This window comes from Hemibagrus wyckioides, linkage group LG10, assembly GCF_019097595.1.
Source record: "Hemibagrus wyckioides isolate EC202008001 linkage group LG10, SWU_Hwy_1.0, whole genome shotgun sequence".
Classification (NCBI taxonomy): Eukaryota; Metazoa; Chordata; class Actinopteri; order Siluriformes; family Bagridae; genus Hemibagrus; species Hemibagrus wyckioides.
In genome coordinates this window covers 14,546,788-14,566,167 of record NC_080719.1, presented here as the reverse complement: position 1 = coordinate 14,566,167, position 19,380 = coordinate 14,546,788, and the positions used below count along the sequence as shown (strand labels likewise).

The window sequence follows — 19,380 nt, the reverse complement described above, 5'->3', positions numbered from 1 at the left end:
CAAATTGATAAGGAACGTTTATCTATAAATATATAACAACAACAACAACAACAACAACAACAATAATAATAATAATAATAATAATAATAATAATAATAATAATAATAAATATGCTGTTGATAATTGATTTACTATGAAGCTTGGAAGCTGAAAATTATTTTATGAATGTGAATTTTCTACATTTTAACGATGTACACTTCACATTCCGTCGACACAAAGCACTTCACAAAAATATATAAATTATATAATAATATATAAATCGGACAACAATCTGTTTTGTTATTAACTTTTTTATGTATAAAAACCACATTCAAGTTCTTTTGTTAGCTTCCAAGCTCCTAGCACATATAATTTGGTGCACTCTGGCAACCCTGGTTGAAAGTACAGTACAGTTAGATATTGGTCCAGTTCAGTGATAGGCTGTGACTTGCTGACATAAGTTGCCAGATTGAGTAGAAAACTTTACTATCAATTAACACTATTCAGCCGATTTATCTAAAAAAAAATAAAAAAAAAATTATTGCTTTATGACGCTATTACTGAACCTTTGCTTTTAATATTTTCCAGAAACCTGTCCTGTGTTCATATATGAATTAATGTTCAGTGAGTTGTGAAGTGTTTACACAGTATTTGGAAATGGCAAGTAAAATCTGGCAACCCTGCCTCTCTCTCTCTCTGCGTTTTGGTCCGCCGCTTCGGGAAAATCCGGCAGAAATGAATGAGGAGCGAATATTTCGCATTGCATTTCGACTTCATGCTGCTGAGGTTATTATCAAACGTCGTAAATAATCAAGCTGGTAAACAATGAAAATGATTACATGTTCTATTTTTAACAATATAATATATTTAGCGAAGATGAATGTGACAGGAGTTGTACTATACAGAGGACGTTTGGCCTGATCATCGGTGTTTTTCTCACAAAATATGCGAGTTAAATCTTGGATGAAACACTCGTCGCTAAGGTTTTGACAGGCAACTGGAGAAACGTGAATTCCCGGCTACGTTTAGGACTGTTTTATGCTACGTTTAGGACTGTTTTAAGATTGGCCTGTCATTTTGATGGTTTATCTACGCTTGGTACTCGTTGTTAATCGCCCTTTTGTGTGAGCGCATGCGCAATGGCAGGCCGCGAACAGCATCAGCATCAACACCATCCGCAGGTGGAGATGAAGGCAGAGCTGGATGATGCAGAGCTGGCACTGCAGGGCATAAGTATGCTCCTCAACAATGGCTTCAAGGAAAGCGACGAGCTCTTCAGGAGATACAGGTAGGCCTACTGCAGCTAGGGCACTGATTTCCTGCAACATACCTGACTCACCTTTCAGTGAATGACCAGGTCTGTCACGTGTGCCTGAGCAGAGAAATCACCATACAACGTGCAGAACAGGGGAGTATACTCAAGGGTGGCCAGCCCTTAAAAATATTATGATGTGTATCATTGTTCCTGTTTGTTGCTGTTGTGATTGTGTTGTCAGTATGGTAACATCCCCAATATGATGTAAAATTATTATTAGCTCCTGTTAGCTAATGAAATTCAATTCTTAATGCTAACATAATTATTATGATGCAGCCGAATGTAGTGTTACCATTGCCTTTTTGTAGCTTGGTAAACAAAAAAAAATTGTTTAGGTGTGAGCCAGATAGGGATCCTACTAAGGCCATATACAGATGGGGGAGGAACGTTATGTCATGCAGATTAGTATTTAGACCCACCCTAACAAACCCCGCCCCCCCCAACCTGGACACATCATCCCGTTGTAAAATTTCTGGCTATGCCCTTGATTATGCCTTTCAATGCATTATCACAACACATCAGCCATTGGACAAATATGAACTAATAACATTATTTCCAGAAATATGTATTTGTTGGTAATCAGTGTGTTTGTATTGTAAGGTTTGTGATTTCAGCCATAGTTGAATAAGATTTTGACCCAGTCCTGCATCAAAAAACAGGATGTAGACAAGGGTGCCCACCTTTAGTCCAAGATGGGGAAGTCCATCCCAATTTGGTGATTTCCTTTTAATTTAATTAGTCCAGCATGAATCCTCTAGGATTCCCCAGTATAAAGGCTTATTCTTGGAATGCCTGAAATTGGAGTGCGCCATACATATGCAGAATGTATCCAACTGCCATAATAGAATTTCATTTAAAAGGAATTCATGTTGACATGCAAACACTATGTGATGCTAAAAATCATTCAGTGTTATGTTTTTTCCCATTTCACTAGAGAAATAGCAGCTCATTTAGCATATAAAAACCTCAGAAACACTGACAAATTCCAAAATCATATAAATGTCTTTGGCAAATCAATTTGATTCAGATTCTGATTCAGGTCATTTTTGTGCACTATGTGGTTTTTGATCATTACAAACCAAATATTCTTTATTGTCTGTCAGTAACCAAGAAAAACAGGAACACAATTTGTGAAACAGCAAAAATGTAGAAAGAACAAATTAGCTGATTTCTTGTTTGTATTATTTCCTCTCTACAGGACCCAAAGTCCACTGATGAGCTTCGGGGCCAGTTTTGTGTCCTTCCTGGTCAGTGCTTCTTATGAACCTACTTTATTATCACTGGTGCTGGCATTTAAATACATATCTGGGAACAGTTTAAGCTAAATGTAGTGTTTTGTATATTTGGACTTGTGTGATTTTAGAGCTCAGTGAGTTTAAGCTTTAAAGTAGGGAAAACATGGATGTCTCTATAAAAGTCTGTGTTTTGATTTAAAAAATCTAGCCATCTAAGATCATGCTGATGGTCAGTGTTATAGATTTAAACAACTAATATGTTATGTTGATTGGTCTAAACTAAATACTACTATAAAATCATTTAAAGTGATGAAGGTAAAAACACCACTGTTTTTAAGTCCAATGACTAAAAACAATATTGTATATCACATTTTGTATAAACATACTATATTAATGTAGCAAAATGTTTTGTTCTCTAGTATGTTTGGTATTGTATTATATATTTTGTGTTATATTATAAGCAATATTGTTCTGCAGTAACACTTGGACAACACTTTATTTATCTGCCTATAACAGAATATTCTAAATAATTCAGCATCTACAGATTATAAAAACAGTATTGTACATCACTGCTACAGTAAATGTTTTGTCTGTTCATCCTACATAATTCAACATCACGCATTGTGACATGAATAAGAATATCCCTGACAATCTGTTGCTAATATGCCCAGATGTCCAGCATGCAATGAATCAAGGGGGTCCATCTGGTTTTGCAGATGATGATCATAAACCTCTACCTCTACAGTGAAAACAATCTTATGTGGAATCCAGTGATAACGAAGGTGGAAAAAGTGAAATATCCTGTTTACTTTTGTCTTCACTTATTCCCATTCTTCAGCTGAAACCTTCCATAATGTGCTTTCAATACTCAAATTAGATGCAGTGTGCTGTAGAGAATAGCCTGTGGATTTGTATTGCATAATTATATAGTGATGCTGAACAGAATATTCACTGTGGTGTGTTAGGCAAGTGTATAGTACTTCTTACTAACATAATTGAATTGTATGTCTTCTTTTAAACTTGAGTCTGATTAATTTGAGCATCTGAGCAAAATGACATGGAAACTTGCTGTTTTGCTATGGGTTGAGATTGAGTGAGAAACGAGTGCAACATTCTGGTTAACTATGTTACCTGAATGCATGTTACAGTAGATCAAAAAAAAGAAAAAAGTGCACAGGTAGTCTGGGAAAACCCATCAGATGTTCCTGGCTGAAGAGTGTGTTCTGTGTACATGTTGAACACTGATGGACATGTCTTTGGGTGAGGCATTTAGATGTCTTATAATATATTTTTATGATTGCACTGACAGGTGCTTTCAGATTCTCGAATGGTTACCTAAAGTTAGCTAGATAATAACATTAATAGTAGATAGATATAAATGGCATTAATAGTGATAATCAAAACATTCACTAATATGACTTTCACACATTTAATTCATTTGTAATGTCCAAAATAATGTCAAAATTGCTTTTAGGTCCATTTCATTATGTGCAATTAATGTGTCTATGTAGACTATATGAATAAAGAAAGTTAATTCTTTCTAATTGAAGACTTCCATTCCAAGACCCACATTAACTATACTGCTACCTATAATTTATAAATCATGTCCACTGAATCAGGTTTTAGCATAATTTTCTTCATCTTCACATAAAGAAAGCATTAGGCTATTTTACCCCAGTGTTGTTGGGGTGGTAATGTTTTTTTTTTTTATTTAGCTACTTTCTAACCTTTGCAGTCAGTATCTGCTGTCAAAATGTCTGTGATACTCATGCTTCATCACACCATTGTTAAAACAGAAAAGTGCACTTACACTCTGAGTACAGACCACAGTGAACAACATTTTCAACAGAACAGAACTGACTGAAAATCAGTCAAGTAAAGAAACAACTATATTTAAATATTCAAATGTGTTTAAGTGTCTTGAGGGACTTTATTCTTCCCTCATAGATCCTAAGGTGGATGATGTTGATAATCAGATTGAGAGTGATTTCCCTTTGCAAACTGCTAATTCTTTACAAATTAGTATTAATGTTATTTTTCCAGCAGTAGATTAGTTTATAATTGTAGTGGTAGGCGAGATAGCTTTCAGTGGAATTGGAATGAAATCTTTAAATGTGTTTTTCTCCCTTATCATTTTAAGCAGATTTTAAAATACTTTAATAGTAATATTTTAAAGTGATGGAAATCAAAAGAAATGCAAAAGAGAAACATAGCTCAGAAAAATCTGTAGATTTCAGAACTATACATTGTACATAGTAGAAAATGTTCCCGGATTGTCACACATATAGCAGTGCTTTGTGAGGAATTCTTTAATTCAAAGTTATGATCAAATGACATGGATAAATCACATTCACTGATCTGATTAGAACAGGAAGGATGGAGTGCATTATGAAGAAAAAGAGCTAGGAGCAGAGAAGGAGAAAGAGAGATTTTTCACATCATGACCCCATATGGCAGATCTGCTGCTCTGTAATGCAAACGTCAATGTCATTATAGTACCTGCCCTCACAAGCGGAAGCGCAAGAAGGAATAGCATTAGAAGGCTGAGGAGAGGAGCCCATTAAATATAATCAATACAAATCAACAGGAAGGGTTCATTTGTTTACTGTACAATTACATTATGTTCGGGACAGGAAGAGTACTTAAAGAAGTGAAAAAAAAGGAAATTTAATTTAAAGTAAATTTATTGTGGGTTTGTACACATAGACACACTGGTTCAGTGATCCAAAGAGGAAGCATAGAAGGAAACATCTCAAAGACAGAATAAATAATATGTGTTCAGTGAAGGATGCGATAAAAACATCATTTTCTGTGTTTAAAGAATGCCATGATGACGTTTGAGGAGGAGAAGATGCAGATGGCCTGTGATGACCTGCGTACCACAGAGAAGCTATGTGAGAGTGACAATGCTGGTGTCATCGAGACCATCCGCAATAAAATCAAGAAAAGTGTAAGTGTGTATATGTGTGAATGCAAACTATAATGGTCATTTAAATATCACCTCAGTGATGATATATGTTTGTTTCAGTGAGAGAAAGAGTGAGAAAGAACAAAAGAATGGGGCACCCTACATTATTCTATCATACATAATGTAAAAGCCATCTGCTCTTTGGGGTTGCCAGATCCATTTTTGTTCATCTCTCTATCCAGATGGACTCTCAGACGTCAGGGTCAGCAATAGTGGATCGACTCCAACGGCAGATCATAGTGGCTGACTGCCAGGTATACCTCGCTGTGCTCTCGTTCATCAAGCAGGAACTATCGGGTATGATCCTGTAATTTTTCCATTGATTAGGTTTGGAGATGTTTATGATACAATAAGTTCTTAAACTGTATGTTAATATTTGTATAAAAGCACACCCAATTTGGGCTAAAATTCACCAGTGGTAAAGCATATGCAGGGGCTTTTGAGGATGAAACAATCACAGCAGTCATTTGTAGGCTTATTCCAAAATAGAGATTTAAAAATGCTATAAAGTCAGCCATTTTCTACTGCATGTTTAAAAACAAAAGCCAGCCCAAATATAAGCCAACAGAACATGGGTTCTTATTCATTTTCCATTTACAAATGTAGTGAAACAGTCATAATGGTAACAGTACATAAAAGCTACTCCTAATTGCTGAACCAACAAGGTGCCACCAATAATTCTCTGTTCTGAATACACTGAATCATGGGTAATACTTATAATGAATGGAAAAGAATTTCTCAACAATAAACTTGTACATTCTTCACTTCAAGAAAGATTCACCAAGAAGATTGTTACAGAAAATTAAGGATATTAATTTAAGGATGTTAACTGCCAATAAACTAAATATATATCAGCTAGCTTGTTATGTGCTGCTACAAAAAAGGAGTTAAATAAAACAGCACATTGTAGCTTGTGTCACAAACAGCAAACAAACTAGATTATCTTCTCCTTTTATATTTTATTCACCTATTGTTTGTTCCATGGTACATTTGGTACTGAATCAGTGACCAGTAAACAAAAAGAAAAAGACAAAGAAAGATTCCTGGTGCCAAAATGATGGTCCGTTATTTAGCTAAATACATATACAATTCTCCTGGGTTATATGCAGTATATAACTTTTGTGTTTGTAGCATACTTTACAAAATCAAATATAATAGACTGAGTAAATTGGTACATAGCAAGGTTATAGCACATGAATAATTAATTCATTTTCATTATTAGTTTGAAATACTCATTCTAGTTTAGAATAACCAGCAAATTTGCAGTAATAAACATTATGTTCTGAGTAATCTGAGCATGAGACCTGTGGAGGGTGTACGAAGAATTTCAAGTACAAAATACACTATATTGCCAAAAGTATTCGCTCACCTGCCTTGACTCGCATATGAACTTAAGTGACATCCCATTCCTAATCCATAGGGTTCAATATGACGTCGGTCCACCCTTTGCAGCTATAACAGCTTCAACTCTTCTGGGAGTTCTCCTTCTTTGGTCACTGGTGCACAGTCATGTTGGAAGAGGAAGGGGCCAGCTCCAAACTGTTCCCACAAAGTTGGGAGCATGGAATTGTCCAAAATGTCTTGGTATGCTGAAGCATTCAGAGTTCCTTTCACTGGAACTAAGGGGTCAAGCCCAGCTCCTGAAAAACAACCCCACACCATAATCCCCCCTCCACCAAACTTTACACTTGGCACAATGCAGTCAGACAAGTACCGTTCTCCTGGCAACCGCCAAACCCAGACTCGTCCATCAGATTGCCAGATGGAGAAGCGCGATTCTTCACTCCAGAGAACGCGTCTCCACTGCTCTAGAGTCCAGTGGCGGCGTGCTTTACACCACTGCATCCGACGCTTTGCATTGCACTTGGTGATGTATGGCTTGGATGCAGCTGCTCGGCCATGGAAACCCATTCCATGAAGCTCTCTGCGCACTGTTCTTGAGCTAATCTGAAGGCCACATGAAGTTTGGAGGTCTGTAGCGATTGACTCTGCAGAAAGTTGGCGACCTCTTCGCACTATGCGCCTCAGCATCCGCTGACCCCGCTCCGTCAGTTTACGTGGCCTACCACTTCGTGGCTGAGTTGCTGTCGTTCCCAAACACTTCCACGTTCTTATAATACAGCTGACAGTTGACTGTGGAATATTTAGGAGCGAGGAAATTTCACGACTGGATTTGTTGCACAGGTGGCATCCTATCACAGTTCCACGCTGGAATTCACTGAGCTCCTGAGAGCGACCCATTCTTTCACAAATGTTTGTAAAAACAGTCTGCATGCCTAGGTGCTTGATTTTATACACCTGTGCCATGGAAGTGATTGGAACACCTGATTCTGATTATTTGGATGGGTGAGCGAATACTTTTGGCAATATAGTGTATGTACAAAAATATGTAAAGTTTACATTGTTTATATTTATGTTTTTTTTTATTCACTTTATTTTATTATTGCTTGCTTTTTATAATCTGCTCTTTCAAAAAGTTACTGTATAGTAGCAATCTAGTGTGACGTGAAAAAATGCCATAACATTACCTCCTGCTCCATTTCCATATATTGTAGCATACATTAAAGGAGGCTGGATCCTCCGCAAGGCTTGGAAGATGTACAACAAATGCTACAGTGACATTAGCCAGCTACAGGAAGCATGTCGAAGGCGTTCCTCTGATCAGGCAAATCACAACACACCTGTTGCCGAGAGCAATGGCGGGCTGACGGAGGAGGCACTGGGGCGCCTGAAAGGCTCGGTCAGTTTTGGCTATGGCCTTTTCCATCTCTGCATATCTATGGTTCCTCCCCATCTACTGAAGATAGTCAACCTGCTGGGATTTCCAGGAGATCGACACCAGGGTCTGGCGTCACTCATCTACGCAAGTGAGAGCAAAGACATGAAAGCACCATTGGCCACGTAAGCTTTGGTTATTGAAACATTCATCCTTAATTTTCTGATTATGTTATACAGTTATAAATTCTAGTTATTTCATACTATAGCACTGTTGAATTGTTGATTCTGTGCTAATACTGACAGCAAGATGGAAAGCAGATATGGGCTATAATCAGGAGAAAAGCTATTAATGGATGCCCATGTCATTGTGTTATCTTCTGTAGTATTTGTGCCTCTCTTATTCACACTTTGTTCTTCTCCAGTCTGGCTCTCTTGTGGTACCACACAGTGGTGCAACCCTTCTTTGCTCTGGATGGCTCTGATTCCCGGGCTGGGCTGCTTGAGGCCAAAACCATTCTCCAGAAGAAAGCAGTAATTTACCCCAACTCCTCTCTCTTCATCTTCTTTAGAGGACGAGTACAGAGGTTAGAGGTGGGTACATGCAGCCCAGAAAGGCTTTCTGAGCTTCCAAAGTGATGAAGCATGATTAATGTTGCACATATTTTGAATAGTTGGAGTGATACTTGTTTTCTAATATTTTCACCAAAACAGTGTGAACATTAATTCCTTAAGTAAGACAACATTTTTTTCAACCAGCTCCAGCCTGTGTGCTTCAGAATCCTTTTACTGTTGAGCCAAGCACACCACCCCAGCAGACACACCTTTAAACACAAGCACTTACCTTTAATAAAGAATAAAAAAATCAGGGGATGACAAAACAAATCTATGTTCTGTTAAATGTAATAAGATATAACAATTTGCAAGTGACAACTTCAGCAGGATAGACTGCTACAGACATCACATTTGATGGATTTTCTTCAGTTTTGTAAATGCATGCTTTGCTTGGGTGGAATGTTAAAAAGGCTGAGTGAATGTTACACGTTACCTTTCAAAGTTCTTGTGGAGGTTTGATGTATAATATTTGCTCAGATTCCAGACATAAAAGTTTCCTGTGTAGCTTTGTATTTCAGCAGATTCAGCAAAAAAATAGCAATAAACAAAAATAATGGAAATTCAGCTTCACTGATTTTCATATGAATTTCACTGAATTTATTTAACAGATTCAGATTGTAGTTGTAGCAAGGTAATAACTTGGCTAGCTCAACAGAATAGATAAAAAGTTTATAAAAATATATATAAGCACAAAAGGGCTGAGATGCTGGTGGAGGAAAACGTTTCTTGACTTATTCCTCCAAAACACCTCAAAGTGGCTCAATAATATAAAGATCTGGTATTAATTATACTTTTGTTGCAAATCCACATTCAGTGCCCAGTTACTTACTAACTGAAGCAAGTCTGAGACATGAAGAAGATGTCTCAATTCTCATCGAAATTCTACAATCTGTTTGAGCTAAAAATATTTTTTTTTGCGTATAGCAAAATTGCAAGAATGTCCACTTAGCCTTTTGCTTTAATATTAGTCATTTGGTTACAATTTATCGATGCTGGATTTAATATTAAGTTGTAGACTTTTTTCTCTCTCAGTGCCAAATAAACGGTGCACTGGCATCTTTCCATGATGCCCTGGAGTTTGCTTCAGACCAAAGAGAGATCCAGCATGTGTGTCTCTATGAGATCGGTATGTTTCTTCTATATCCATACAATATATACATACTTTGAGGATTGGTCAAAATGTGTTATAAATATATTGTGTACTGTGTGTATGTCTCAGGGTGGTGCAGTATGATTGAGATGAACTTTGAAGATGCTTATAAGGCTTTTGAAAGACTAAAAAATGAGTCCAGGTGGTCACAGTGCTACTACGCTTACCTTACTGGAGGTATGTTTCATCATTTGTTTCCCTGGCGGCTTTTGTAAGGAATAAGGGGGGACTTAAAAAGGGAAGGTTCTTATAGGAAGATAATCAATGACAGGGTTGTGTAATGCAGTAGACTTTCTACAACCTTCTCAAATTGATTTGTTTTATTTATTTGTTTTTTATTAGAGAATGATGCATCATACATATTATTGTTTTTTATATGTTTTGTATTGTTTTAATATATTACATTACAAATCATTATGTTATGTTGGGGAACATTCTTAAAACAAATCCATTCTTGTCCAATTTAGTTATGAATAAATATATATATGTAACAGTCTTTTCTTTTGAAGTTATAAATAAATAAATAAATAAAATTTGGTCATTTGTGTTTACTATTATCCCACACTAAGTATGCCAGGGTGCATCAGGTGATTTGGAGGGGGCAAACACTGTTTTCCGAGATGTACCTAAGCTCTTCAAGCGCAAGAACAATCAGATCGAGCAGTTTGCATTCAGGAGGGTGAGCTTGTTACTGCTAATAAACATCATTAGCAAACAGTTATCATATGCTGAAAGTGGACCTCATGCTCTTGACACCTCTCTTCACAGCTCTTGTTCTCTTATTTTTACAGGCAGAGCGATTGAGGAAACTGGGTGCCACACAGGAGCTGTGCATTCTGGGAGTTGTAGAGGTGCTCTACCTGTGGAAGGCCCTTGCAAATTGCTCATCTTCCAAACTGCAGCTCATGAGCCAAGGTGAGATAAAGTGTTTTTCTTTTTTGGTCCCTTAACTCTTAAATGAGCCCCTAAAAGAACCATAATGGTGAGGGTACTTTTTGACAAAAAACAGTACTGAAGCGTAGTCCAGCACTTACAGACCTACTTCAAGGCCTACAAATACTGTAGATATAACTAAGGAAGGATGGATTCAGCAGGTGTCTCATGTTGCTTTGGATCTGCCTGGCTTTGCTTTTTTGCAGTGGTGGACTGTCAGGGCCAGCAAGGCCTTCTCTAAACAGGAGTGATCTGAATCACTGACTTGCATTTTAATATATTTAATATATTTTTCCATGAATGTGTATTAAATTATTCCCAATAGTCTATTCTCTACATTTCATAGCTTTTCTCTTGGTTGCGCTGCTTCCAATAGTGTATATTTATGATAAGAGTATTTATCAAATCATATTTCAGCTAGGGGCTGACATCATGTGTTGCCCGGCCGTAAGGCCTTCAGAATCAATAGTGCAGGCGCCCGTAGCTTAAAATAAGTGGCAATGAAATTGTTACCTTAACCAATCAGATTTCGAGTTGGCATCACTGGGGCCATCTAGCAGGCATACGATTACATCAGCAATTTCCCGTCCTTTGATTGGATAATTGGAGTAGTCAGAGGCAGCGACCCACCCATATACATTGTTTGCATATTCTCTGTGTCTCATTTTGGATGCTGTGTCCTCCGGAGATTGCAGTTTGCTGCATACGGCATCAAGAATGTATTTTTTTGAGAAAAGTAACCATAATAAAATTGACTATTTCTTGTGAGGTATGAAATACTTTAGCCTAATTTCTTTTTTACTTTACTTAACGGTTGATTAGTATCTATTGCTGTGGTGTCCAGGGGCGATTCTAGAATTTTCATTTAAGGGGGGATCAGCCCCCAATGAGGGTATAATAGTAAAAAATAAATAAATAAATAAATAAAATAAAGGTTTGACTAACAGGGTAGGATGGTAAACGTATTGCAGCATTCCACTGTATTGCATAGATGTGTATAACATTTAAGTACTGAACAAGCCAAATACAAGTCTTCCTGATCACACACACACACTTGTCCTCTGATCCTCGCTCTGCGACGCCACGGTCTGTGGATTGAAGAACACGCTGAAAGACGGGGAAGAGCCGAAGTCTGCTGCCGTTTTCATATGAAATTTAAAGGCGACTGAGGCGATCACAAATTTGTGTACAGTTTATGAAGAATCTCAGAATTTTAGGATGGCCGAGTAGAAAATGGCCTAGCGACGCCGATGGTGGCGTCATAATGATGGTATAGAGGTGAATTAATTCAGAAAGGACACCAGTGAAGGCCTAGGTCTGAAATGCATGGCCCGCCACTGCTTTTTTGTCTTGTACTAACCTCTGATCTTCCTTGTTCTCTCAGTGCTGCAGGGTCTGGACGACCCATCCTGCCTTGGTTTAAAACACCTGCTTCTTGGTGCTATACAGAAATGTCTCGGAAACATAAAAGATGCTATTCAGGTTTGTTTCACTCCTATTAAAGTACATTTTAAAGCCATATGATTGTAAGATTGCCATTCATGTACAACTCCTAATCTAACACAATTTGGAACAGTATTGAGATAGTACTTTAGAGAAGCTTGATTAGTTTGATCATGTGTGTAAGATTGGAACTAGAACAGCTTTAGTATCATGCAGAACATATGTTGATAACAGTATAACAGTATAAGTGTGGCTGCTGTTTATAGTCTGAGTAAAGTACTTGTGTTTATATTGTTGGTCAACCGTACAGTCATATCAGATGGCAGCCAGGGATGAGCTGGGCCGACTGAGCAACTCTTATGTGCAGCCGTATGCCTACTACGAGCTAGGATGTGTGTTACTGGCTAAGCCTGAGGTAAGGCTAAAAACATGAGAAAACCAGCATAAAAATGATTCTTTCCCTTTATGTTTGTTTCAATAAGCATGTAGCATTATATCCTGGGCACATATATTATAAAATAGTATAAAATATAAAAAGTATATAAAAGTGAAACCATAAAGAGAAAAGTAAGCCAAGCGATTCATCATGGTGTAAGTTACATTGGCGATTATTGTAAAGTCCTTGTATATATAATTAATTTCTCATCCTTTTCATAATTTCATTTGAATAAAGTGTCTATTATTTGATACATTTATAAAACATTGCTACTATGCATCTGTATAGATAATCTATTATTACATTTCATGCCATATAATGTTAAAATTATATATTCCATTAAACCCTGCCGCAAATATGAAATAACAAATGTGCTGGTATCAATGTGTAAATTATAGTAAATAATTTATTTTTTTCTTTTTGCTTATAGACTTTGAGTAAAGGAAGGTCATTGTTGCTTCAGGCAAAGGTAAGTAAAATGTATCCTTGAGCTTAGCATACTATTTTTTAGCATGCACTAACAATATTTGATATAGGGGAACCAGAGGGGATTCAGTATGAGGATGTTTTTGGTAAATACATTTTCATACTCCAAGGGATTAGCATCCCTGGTCATAGGTCTGTATTTTTGTGTTTTCAGTTTGTAATTTTTATTGTATTAACTATTTATGCAATGACAGACCACACTGATGTGTTTCATTAGTCACTGTTTCCTTAATTCAGTTTGTGGTCCTATGTACTGCTCTATGTAGAACAGTCTATAGTATGTAGTGAGGGAGTGTTTTCGGACACAGCGAAGGTCAAGGCAGCCTAAAAAGCAGGAAGTAAACATGAATCAAGGCAAAAACTAAATAAAGAATTCTGTAATAGAACCTTAGTGAACTGTGAGCAGATGAGATGCACTGTCTGCGACTGTCACTAGAGTGACACAGTGGAGAGATCATGGTTGAAGATGGAGATGAGATCAAATTATAGTCAAAGCCCATGGATGGTGTTAAAGTCCCAACGCCCAGGCAAATCAGTTCTCAAAATCCAATCTGGCTGACAAAGCTCACAACAGAAAATAAAAGACAACAGCAAGAAAATGAAGAAAAACTTGATTTAATGACTTGGACACATGGATTTCACAAAATTAAATAGTAAATAATATATATAATATCTATACTGTCTGAATGACTACTGCTTAAAATATACATGGGGGGCAGCAAGTCCCAAACACTATTATTAGTTATTACAGGATACTTTAACATATCACTACTTAAGGTATAGTAAAATGAGTTTCAGTTATATCCTGAAAAGCCATGCCAGCTAATGTAAGCACTGTTTCTTATTTTTGTACACTCACCATCCACTTTAATAGGAACACCTGTACACCTTCTCATTTATGCAGTTATCCGATCATTGTCTGATAGAAAAAGTCATACAGATCTAGGTCAAGAGCTTCAGATAAAACATCAAAAATATGAGCTCAGTATAACCTTAACTGTGGCAAGGTGGTTGGTGCCAGACAGACTGGTTTGAATATTTCAGAAACTGTAGATCTCCTGGGAATTACAAACACAACAGGCGCTAGAGTTTATACATAATGGTGCAAAATACAAAAAACATCCTCTGAGGATGTTAGCAGTTTCTGTCAGCAGTTTCTGATTTTGATGTTTGATGTAAACAGTAAGTGAAGCTCTTGACCTATCTATATGATTTTTTGCATTTTTGCTGCTTCCACAAGATTCACTGAGATGAGCTACTACATGAGCATGTGGTTGTACAGGTGTACAGCATAGTTGTCCTAATAAAGTGGATTGTGAGTGTCTATAGATGTTTGTCAGTTCATTGTAAAGAGAGTTGAAGTAGTGAGTTTGTGTATTTTTGCAGGAGAATTGTACAGGATATGACTTTGAGAACAGACTGCATGTGCGAATCCACACAGCCCTCGCCTCTGTAAAGGAAGTGGTCCCTCTGTGACCCCAGCCAACCCAGGAAGCGCATTTTACAGGGACCAGTCCTGTTTGGCACCTTTTAAAATGCAAGCCATTAAAATTGTTCTCTTTTTTGTTTGTTTGTTTGTTGAAAACCAAAATGATGCTAAATTATTTTTATTTGCATAGGTTGATCACCAGTAGTATTTCTATTTTTATTTTTTATGTAGGTGGAGTTCCTGTTTTTAAGTAATAGATTATGCTTTAAGTAGATTATGTTGCTACATTTCAGAGTTCAGTTAAAGGTAGCTGACCCATTACACTGATGATTGTTTCTATTTCTGAATGTTTTGTCCTTTTTTTTGTCTTTGAATATATGTTAAATTTTAGACAGAATATCTTGGAAAGGATAAGAAAAATGTTCTGAATTTGGCTGGGTTTAGATTTGATTTTAATTTTAGAATGTGTGTCATTAGAATAATACAAGTTTAACACTACCTACCTAACACTACCTAACACTATTATTATATTTACACACACCTTAATGTCAGAGGAAGGCAGTTTTCTAAATAAGGCCTTTATCATGTTGAACTTTTTTCTCTAATAAACATAATCCCCCTGAAAGAAATAGCATTTACCCCCATTTTGCATTTTACAAGAATTATCTGTGTATGATCTGAAAATGTAATTAGAAATAAGCACTGTGTGATAATGTGTTGTTTTAATTCCCAGATAACTACTAGAATTGCTCATGAACGTCACTTCATCTTTACTGGGAATTTTGAATATGAATGAAGGTCTTAGAAGCTAGTTTACTGCTAGTAAACAAGCTCACACTTGTCAAGAGGGATCTCACTATCACAGACCCATATGCATTTTCTCAACAGTTTTTAGCTGGGTAGCTGAGCAGGTCCTGTTTCCTCTGAAAATCTTCATGTCAGATGTGAAAGATTTAAATCCAGCAGCCCTTACACTTCCCAAATACGTTTTATTAATTTATAAGAAGTTCTAAATGGGAAAATGTAGATTCAGCATTTGTTAACAAATTTGAAACAAAGACCAATTTATAGTATCAAAATTAATTGGCCATCCATGAGCAGTTAAACAGTTAAAATCACATTTTTGCATTCAGGGATATTAAGGGGTATACAAGAAAAAATTGAAAAGTTACAGCTACAAAAATGACTTATGATTGCTCATGTATAGATAAGTGATTGACATGGCTAAAAGGCAACAGTTACTTTTTAATGCTTAACTCTTAATGATTCGTTTATGAATATACATAAGACAATTTCAAGTCAATGTTTTTACATGGCACTTCATGTTAGCATTTTAGCTAGTGCTACAGACTGAACAGATCAGATTTCAAACTTGAAATGAAGAATAATACTTCTCTGCTTAATCATCTTTAAAAATTCTGTTTTCCACATCAAGTCATATAGTCACTTCATTAATCAGCCCAGAGTGCATAAATGAAACTGGAATCACTGAACTTTCATTTAGTCCGTTGAAATACTTTACTCTGTTCAGCATTTGATGCATTTAGAGCGTTTCTGCTAAGTTTACATACATAAACCTTTTAAAGATTAACTCGGCAACACTTCTCTAATCAGTGTTTTTTACAGTAATCAAATGTGCTGAGTGATACTTGATGCATGTGTTGTCTGCATTGCAGAGATATGCACAGTTCAGTAGTCTAAAATTTGTAATCCTACTAATCTCCCATCACTAAGACAAGTTTGAGGTGATCAAAAATCTGAATTCCTATCCACTAAATCATTGCTAAATCATTGTTCTCATTAACACACTGGAAATGTGTGAACTGAGTCAGCTTGCCACTGTTAGTGCAGAAGACCATGATCCCAAAATCAACTGTGAGAAAAAAAGTGATTATTCAGGGAAAGAATCCCACATGGATAGTGTTATTTAACCAATCACATTAATTGTCTTGGTCTTAATCATGAGACATACAGTAAGATACATAATAAAAATATAACCTTCAAAATATTGACCATATTTAAATGATTCTGTGCATGACAAGAAATATCATTAAATCAGACTGCCATCTTTTCACATTGTCCTCAATATCTTGTCCAGATTACAACTAATATGATACTGATTACCTTCTGTTTTCGTTGCTGTTGATTCTATATGTTTAAGCTTGTTCATAGCACCTGGTGAAAGTTTTTGTATTAGCTTGCTTTCATTGTTATATCATTACTATTGGTAACAATAAGACATTATTTTCACTTACTCAAATTTCCTGCTATATAGTTCTCAAAGTGGGGTTCTTGACATACAGCCAAGGGTACAGTTACTTTATTTCTATTTTTTCATGAGGGTAAAGTGGGAGAAATCCATAGACTATTATCAAAGATTTTATTCAGTTATAGCCCACTATTTTTAAACTAGGGCATACAAACATAATTTCAACTCAAATATAAATACTATGGTAGTCAAGCTAGAAAAAAAACTATTAATAATGGTTTTATAATTGATTAATTGATTGATTGATGTCCCTAATATTGAAATAATAGGACTTCACTCATACAATACCTCATTTCTGCAATGATATTATTTTTTAAACTGCAAAGACTCCCTGGCTGCAAAAGATGTGAGAACCATAGAGATCTATACAGTTTTATTTTTTAATATTTCTGATCCTTTAAAAATCATTTAGTAGTTGTTAGTACAGTACATATAGATGACACGGTTTCATGTGTCATGTTCATGTTAGATGACATACTCTTGATGCATTAGATAATCAGCCTGTTATATCACTCCAGTTGCATGAGATGAGTAATAAAGCATAAGCATATTCTGCCTAGACTGAAACACTATGAATATATTAATATGGTTAAATATGTTCAGGTAGTTTTCCACTTTATTTACAAGTTTATTTCCACTAAAACATATCAACCCCAACTACAAGTTTTCTGAAGAATCATTCATGAGCTACAAGAATTATCTCTATGCTTTACACTGAAGGATAATCTCTCAGTACTGGTTTTGACCACTCACACAGCTACCTTGTTTTTTACTTTTATTTAAAGGATGGAATATATGCCTCTATGCTATTACTTACTTTTTTCATTTCATATGTCATATAAAATATTCTTTAATAATCCTTGACCTTTATTTTGTTGTTATTTCATTCCCGATCATTTTCAGTTTGAAGTATGGAGGATGAAATGTGATTTGTTCTTTCTTCTTCTTCAACATTACTTTGTTGAATGCCATTGAAATATGGCATTACGGCAATTGTACATTTTAAATATTTTGATCATGTGCAAAATAAGTCAGAATCTCACATTTGCACTGATCATTTGTGTGTTTTACTGTTAAGTGCCCAGGTAATGTGTTGCTATGTTAATCCTATATGCATAACCATAACTAATATTCTGTACTGTAATGTCACTGAGACCGTAAAGTGTGTATGACTGGCATTCCAGCCAGTTGTCCCTGGATTAAAATGTGTTCTTAATACCCTTACACATCATGGTCATCACATTTGTAATATCTATACATGTACTGATTTCTTTCATAAACTGAGAACATATTAGCTACTGCATGTGGGCTTCCAAACCAAGCCATCTTTCATTCCATAGGCTAAAATTTTAAAAACAAGGTATTAAGCAGGTGCTTGATAAAACTATACAGTAGAAGTTTGAAATTCCACAACTATTATTAATTAATCAAATTCGTGTTAAGGCCTTTTGTCTTTTACATTCCACATAAAACTCCACCATATTCCCAGAGTTTTGTATATATTTCAAATATTTCTGAAAGTTCTTGTAATTGTCTATTTTGGGACTATGTCAGAGATATCAAAAATTCAGCAATAGAAATTTTGGGCCATAGACACAGTACAGGAATCAGATTTTGGGGCTTTGCCATAAAGTCCTCAGAGTTTCATGGGCTAATGATTCATATCAGAAGGAATTCAGCATTTTAACAGGAACTGGATATCTTGTCTGTGTTTTCTTCCTTAAACTGGACAAAATGTAAAACTATTACAAATAAATTAATAAGAACAAATGCATGTTATCCTGTTATTTTTTTTCAACACCTGATTACTGTCATGAATTCAACCATTTAGCAACTAGGATGCAAGTGCAGTGCATGATTTATTACACACACACAGGGTGCAAAAACACACACAGGGTTGGTATGATCAAAAGGCAGGAATGCACAATAACATGGAATGTAAAAACATCCAACAAACAATCACAAAATAAGGAATAGTTAAAAAATAACATTTTATGTTATTCATGTTTGAGATGACTTGTGCTTTGTACATCGTTATGCTGGAAGTATTACGTTATTATAAAAATTATAAAAAAGTTATATTTATTTAGTGCTTTTAACAATTAATATTGTCGAAACAGGAAACAAAAGCTATTGTCAAAAACATGTGAGCTAAACATGAAACAATCTATGGCTTTGGCTAAGTTATTTCCCTAATGATGTTCTCCATTAGTATTTACACTTAAAAAAACACACATAAATATCCCCTTATGTCTCTGTCACATAACAACAACTGAGAAAACAAATATAGTCATTTTTCCTTAAAGACTGGCACTCTGGAGACCACTTAAATAAGACACTCTGGCATAACAATTTATTAAAGGCTAAAATAACATTAGACACATTTTTAACATTTTTTAACATAGGC

The 19,380-nt window shown here is 35.9% G+C and overlaps 1 protein-coding gene across 2 annotated transcripts; it reads left to right on the top strand.

The window, feature by feature from the left end:
* The first annotated feature begins 2 nt into the window (after window positions 1-2).
* On the top strand, window positions 3-18,743 carry ttc39c (tetratricopeptide repeat domain 39C). 2 transcript variants are annotated; one of them, XM_058401569.1, is made up of 14 exons: window positions 3-1,267; window positions 2,493-2,541; window positions 5,351-5,479; window positions 5,680-5,794; window positions 8,053-8,398; window positions 8,638-8,806; window positions 9,860-9,953; window positions 10,047-10,154; window positions 10,547-10,656; window positions 10,769-10,892; window positions 12,295-12,392; window positions 12,664-12,768; window positions 13,220-13,258; window positions 14,662-18,743. In XM_058401569.1, the coding sequence occupies exons 1-14, from the start codon at window positions 1,119-1,121 to the stop codon at window positions 14,749-14,751; spliced, it is 1,725 nt and encodes a 574-aa protein (XP_058257552.1). In that variant the 5' UTR covers window positions 3-1,118; the 3' UTR covers window positions 14,752-18,743. The 2 variants fall into 2 exon arrangements, with proteins under 2 accessions (XP_058257552.1, XP_058257553.1); XM_058401570.1 differs by lacking the exons at window positions 3-1,267; window positions 2,493-2,541; window positions 5,351-5,479; window positions 5,680-5,794 and adding an exon at window positions 7,003-7,843.
* The last annotated feature ends 637 nt before the right edge of the window (window positions 18,744-19,380 follow it).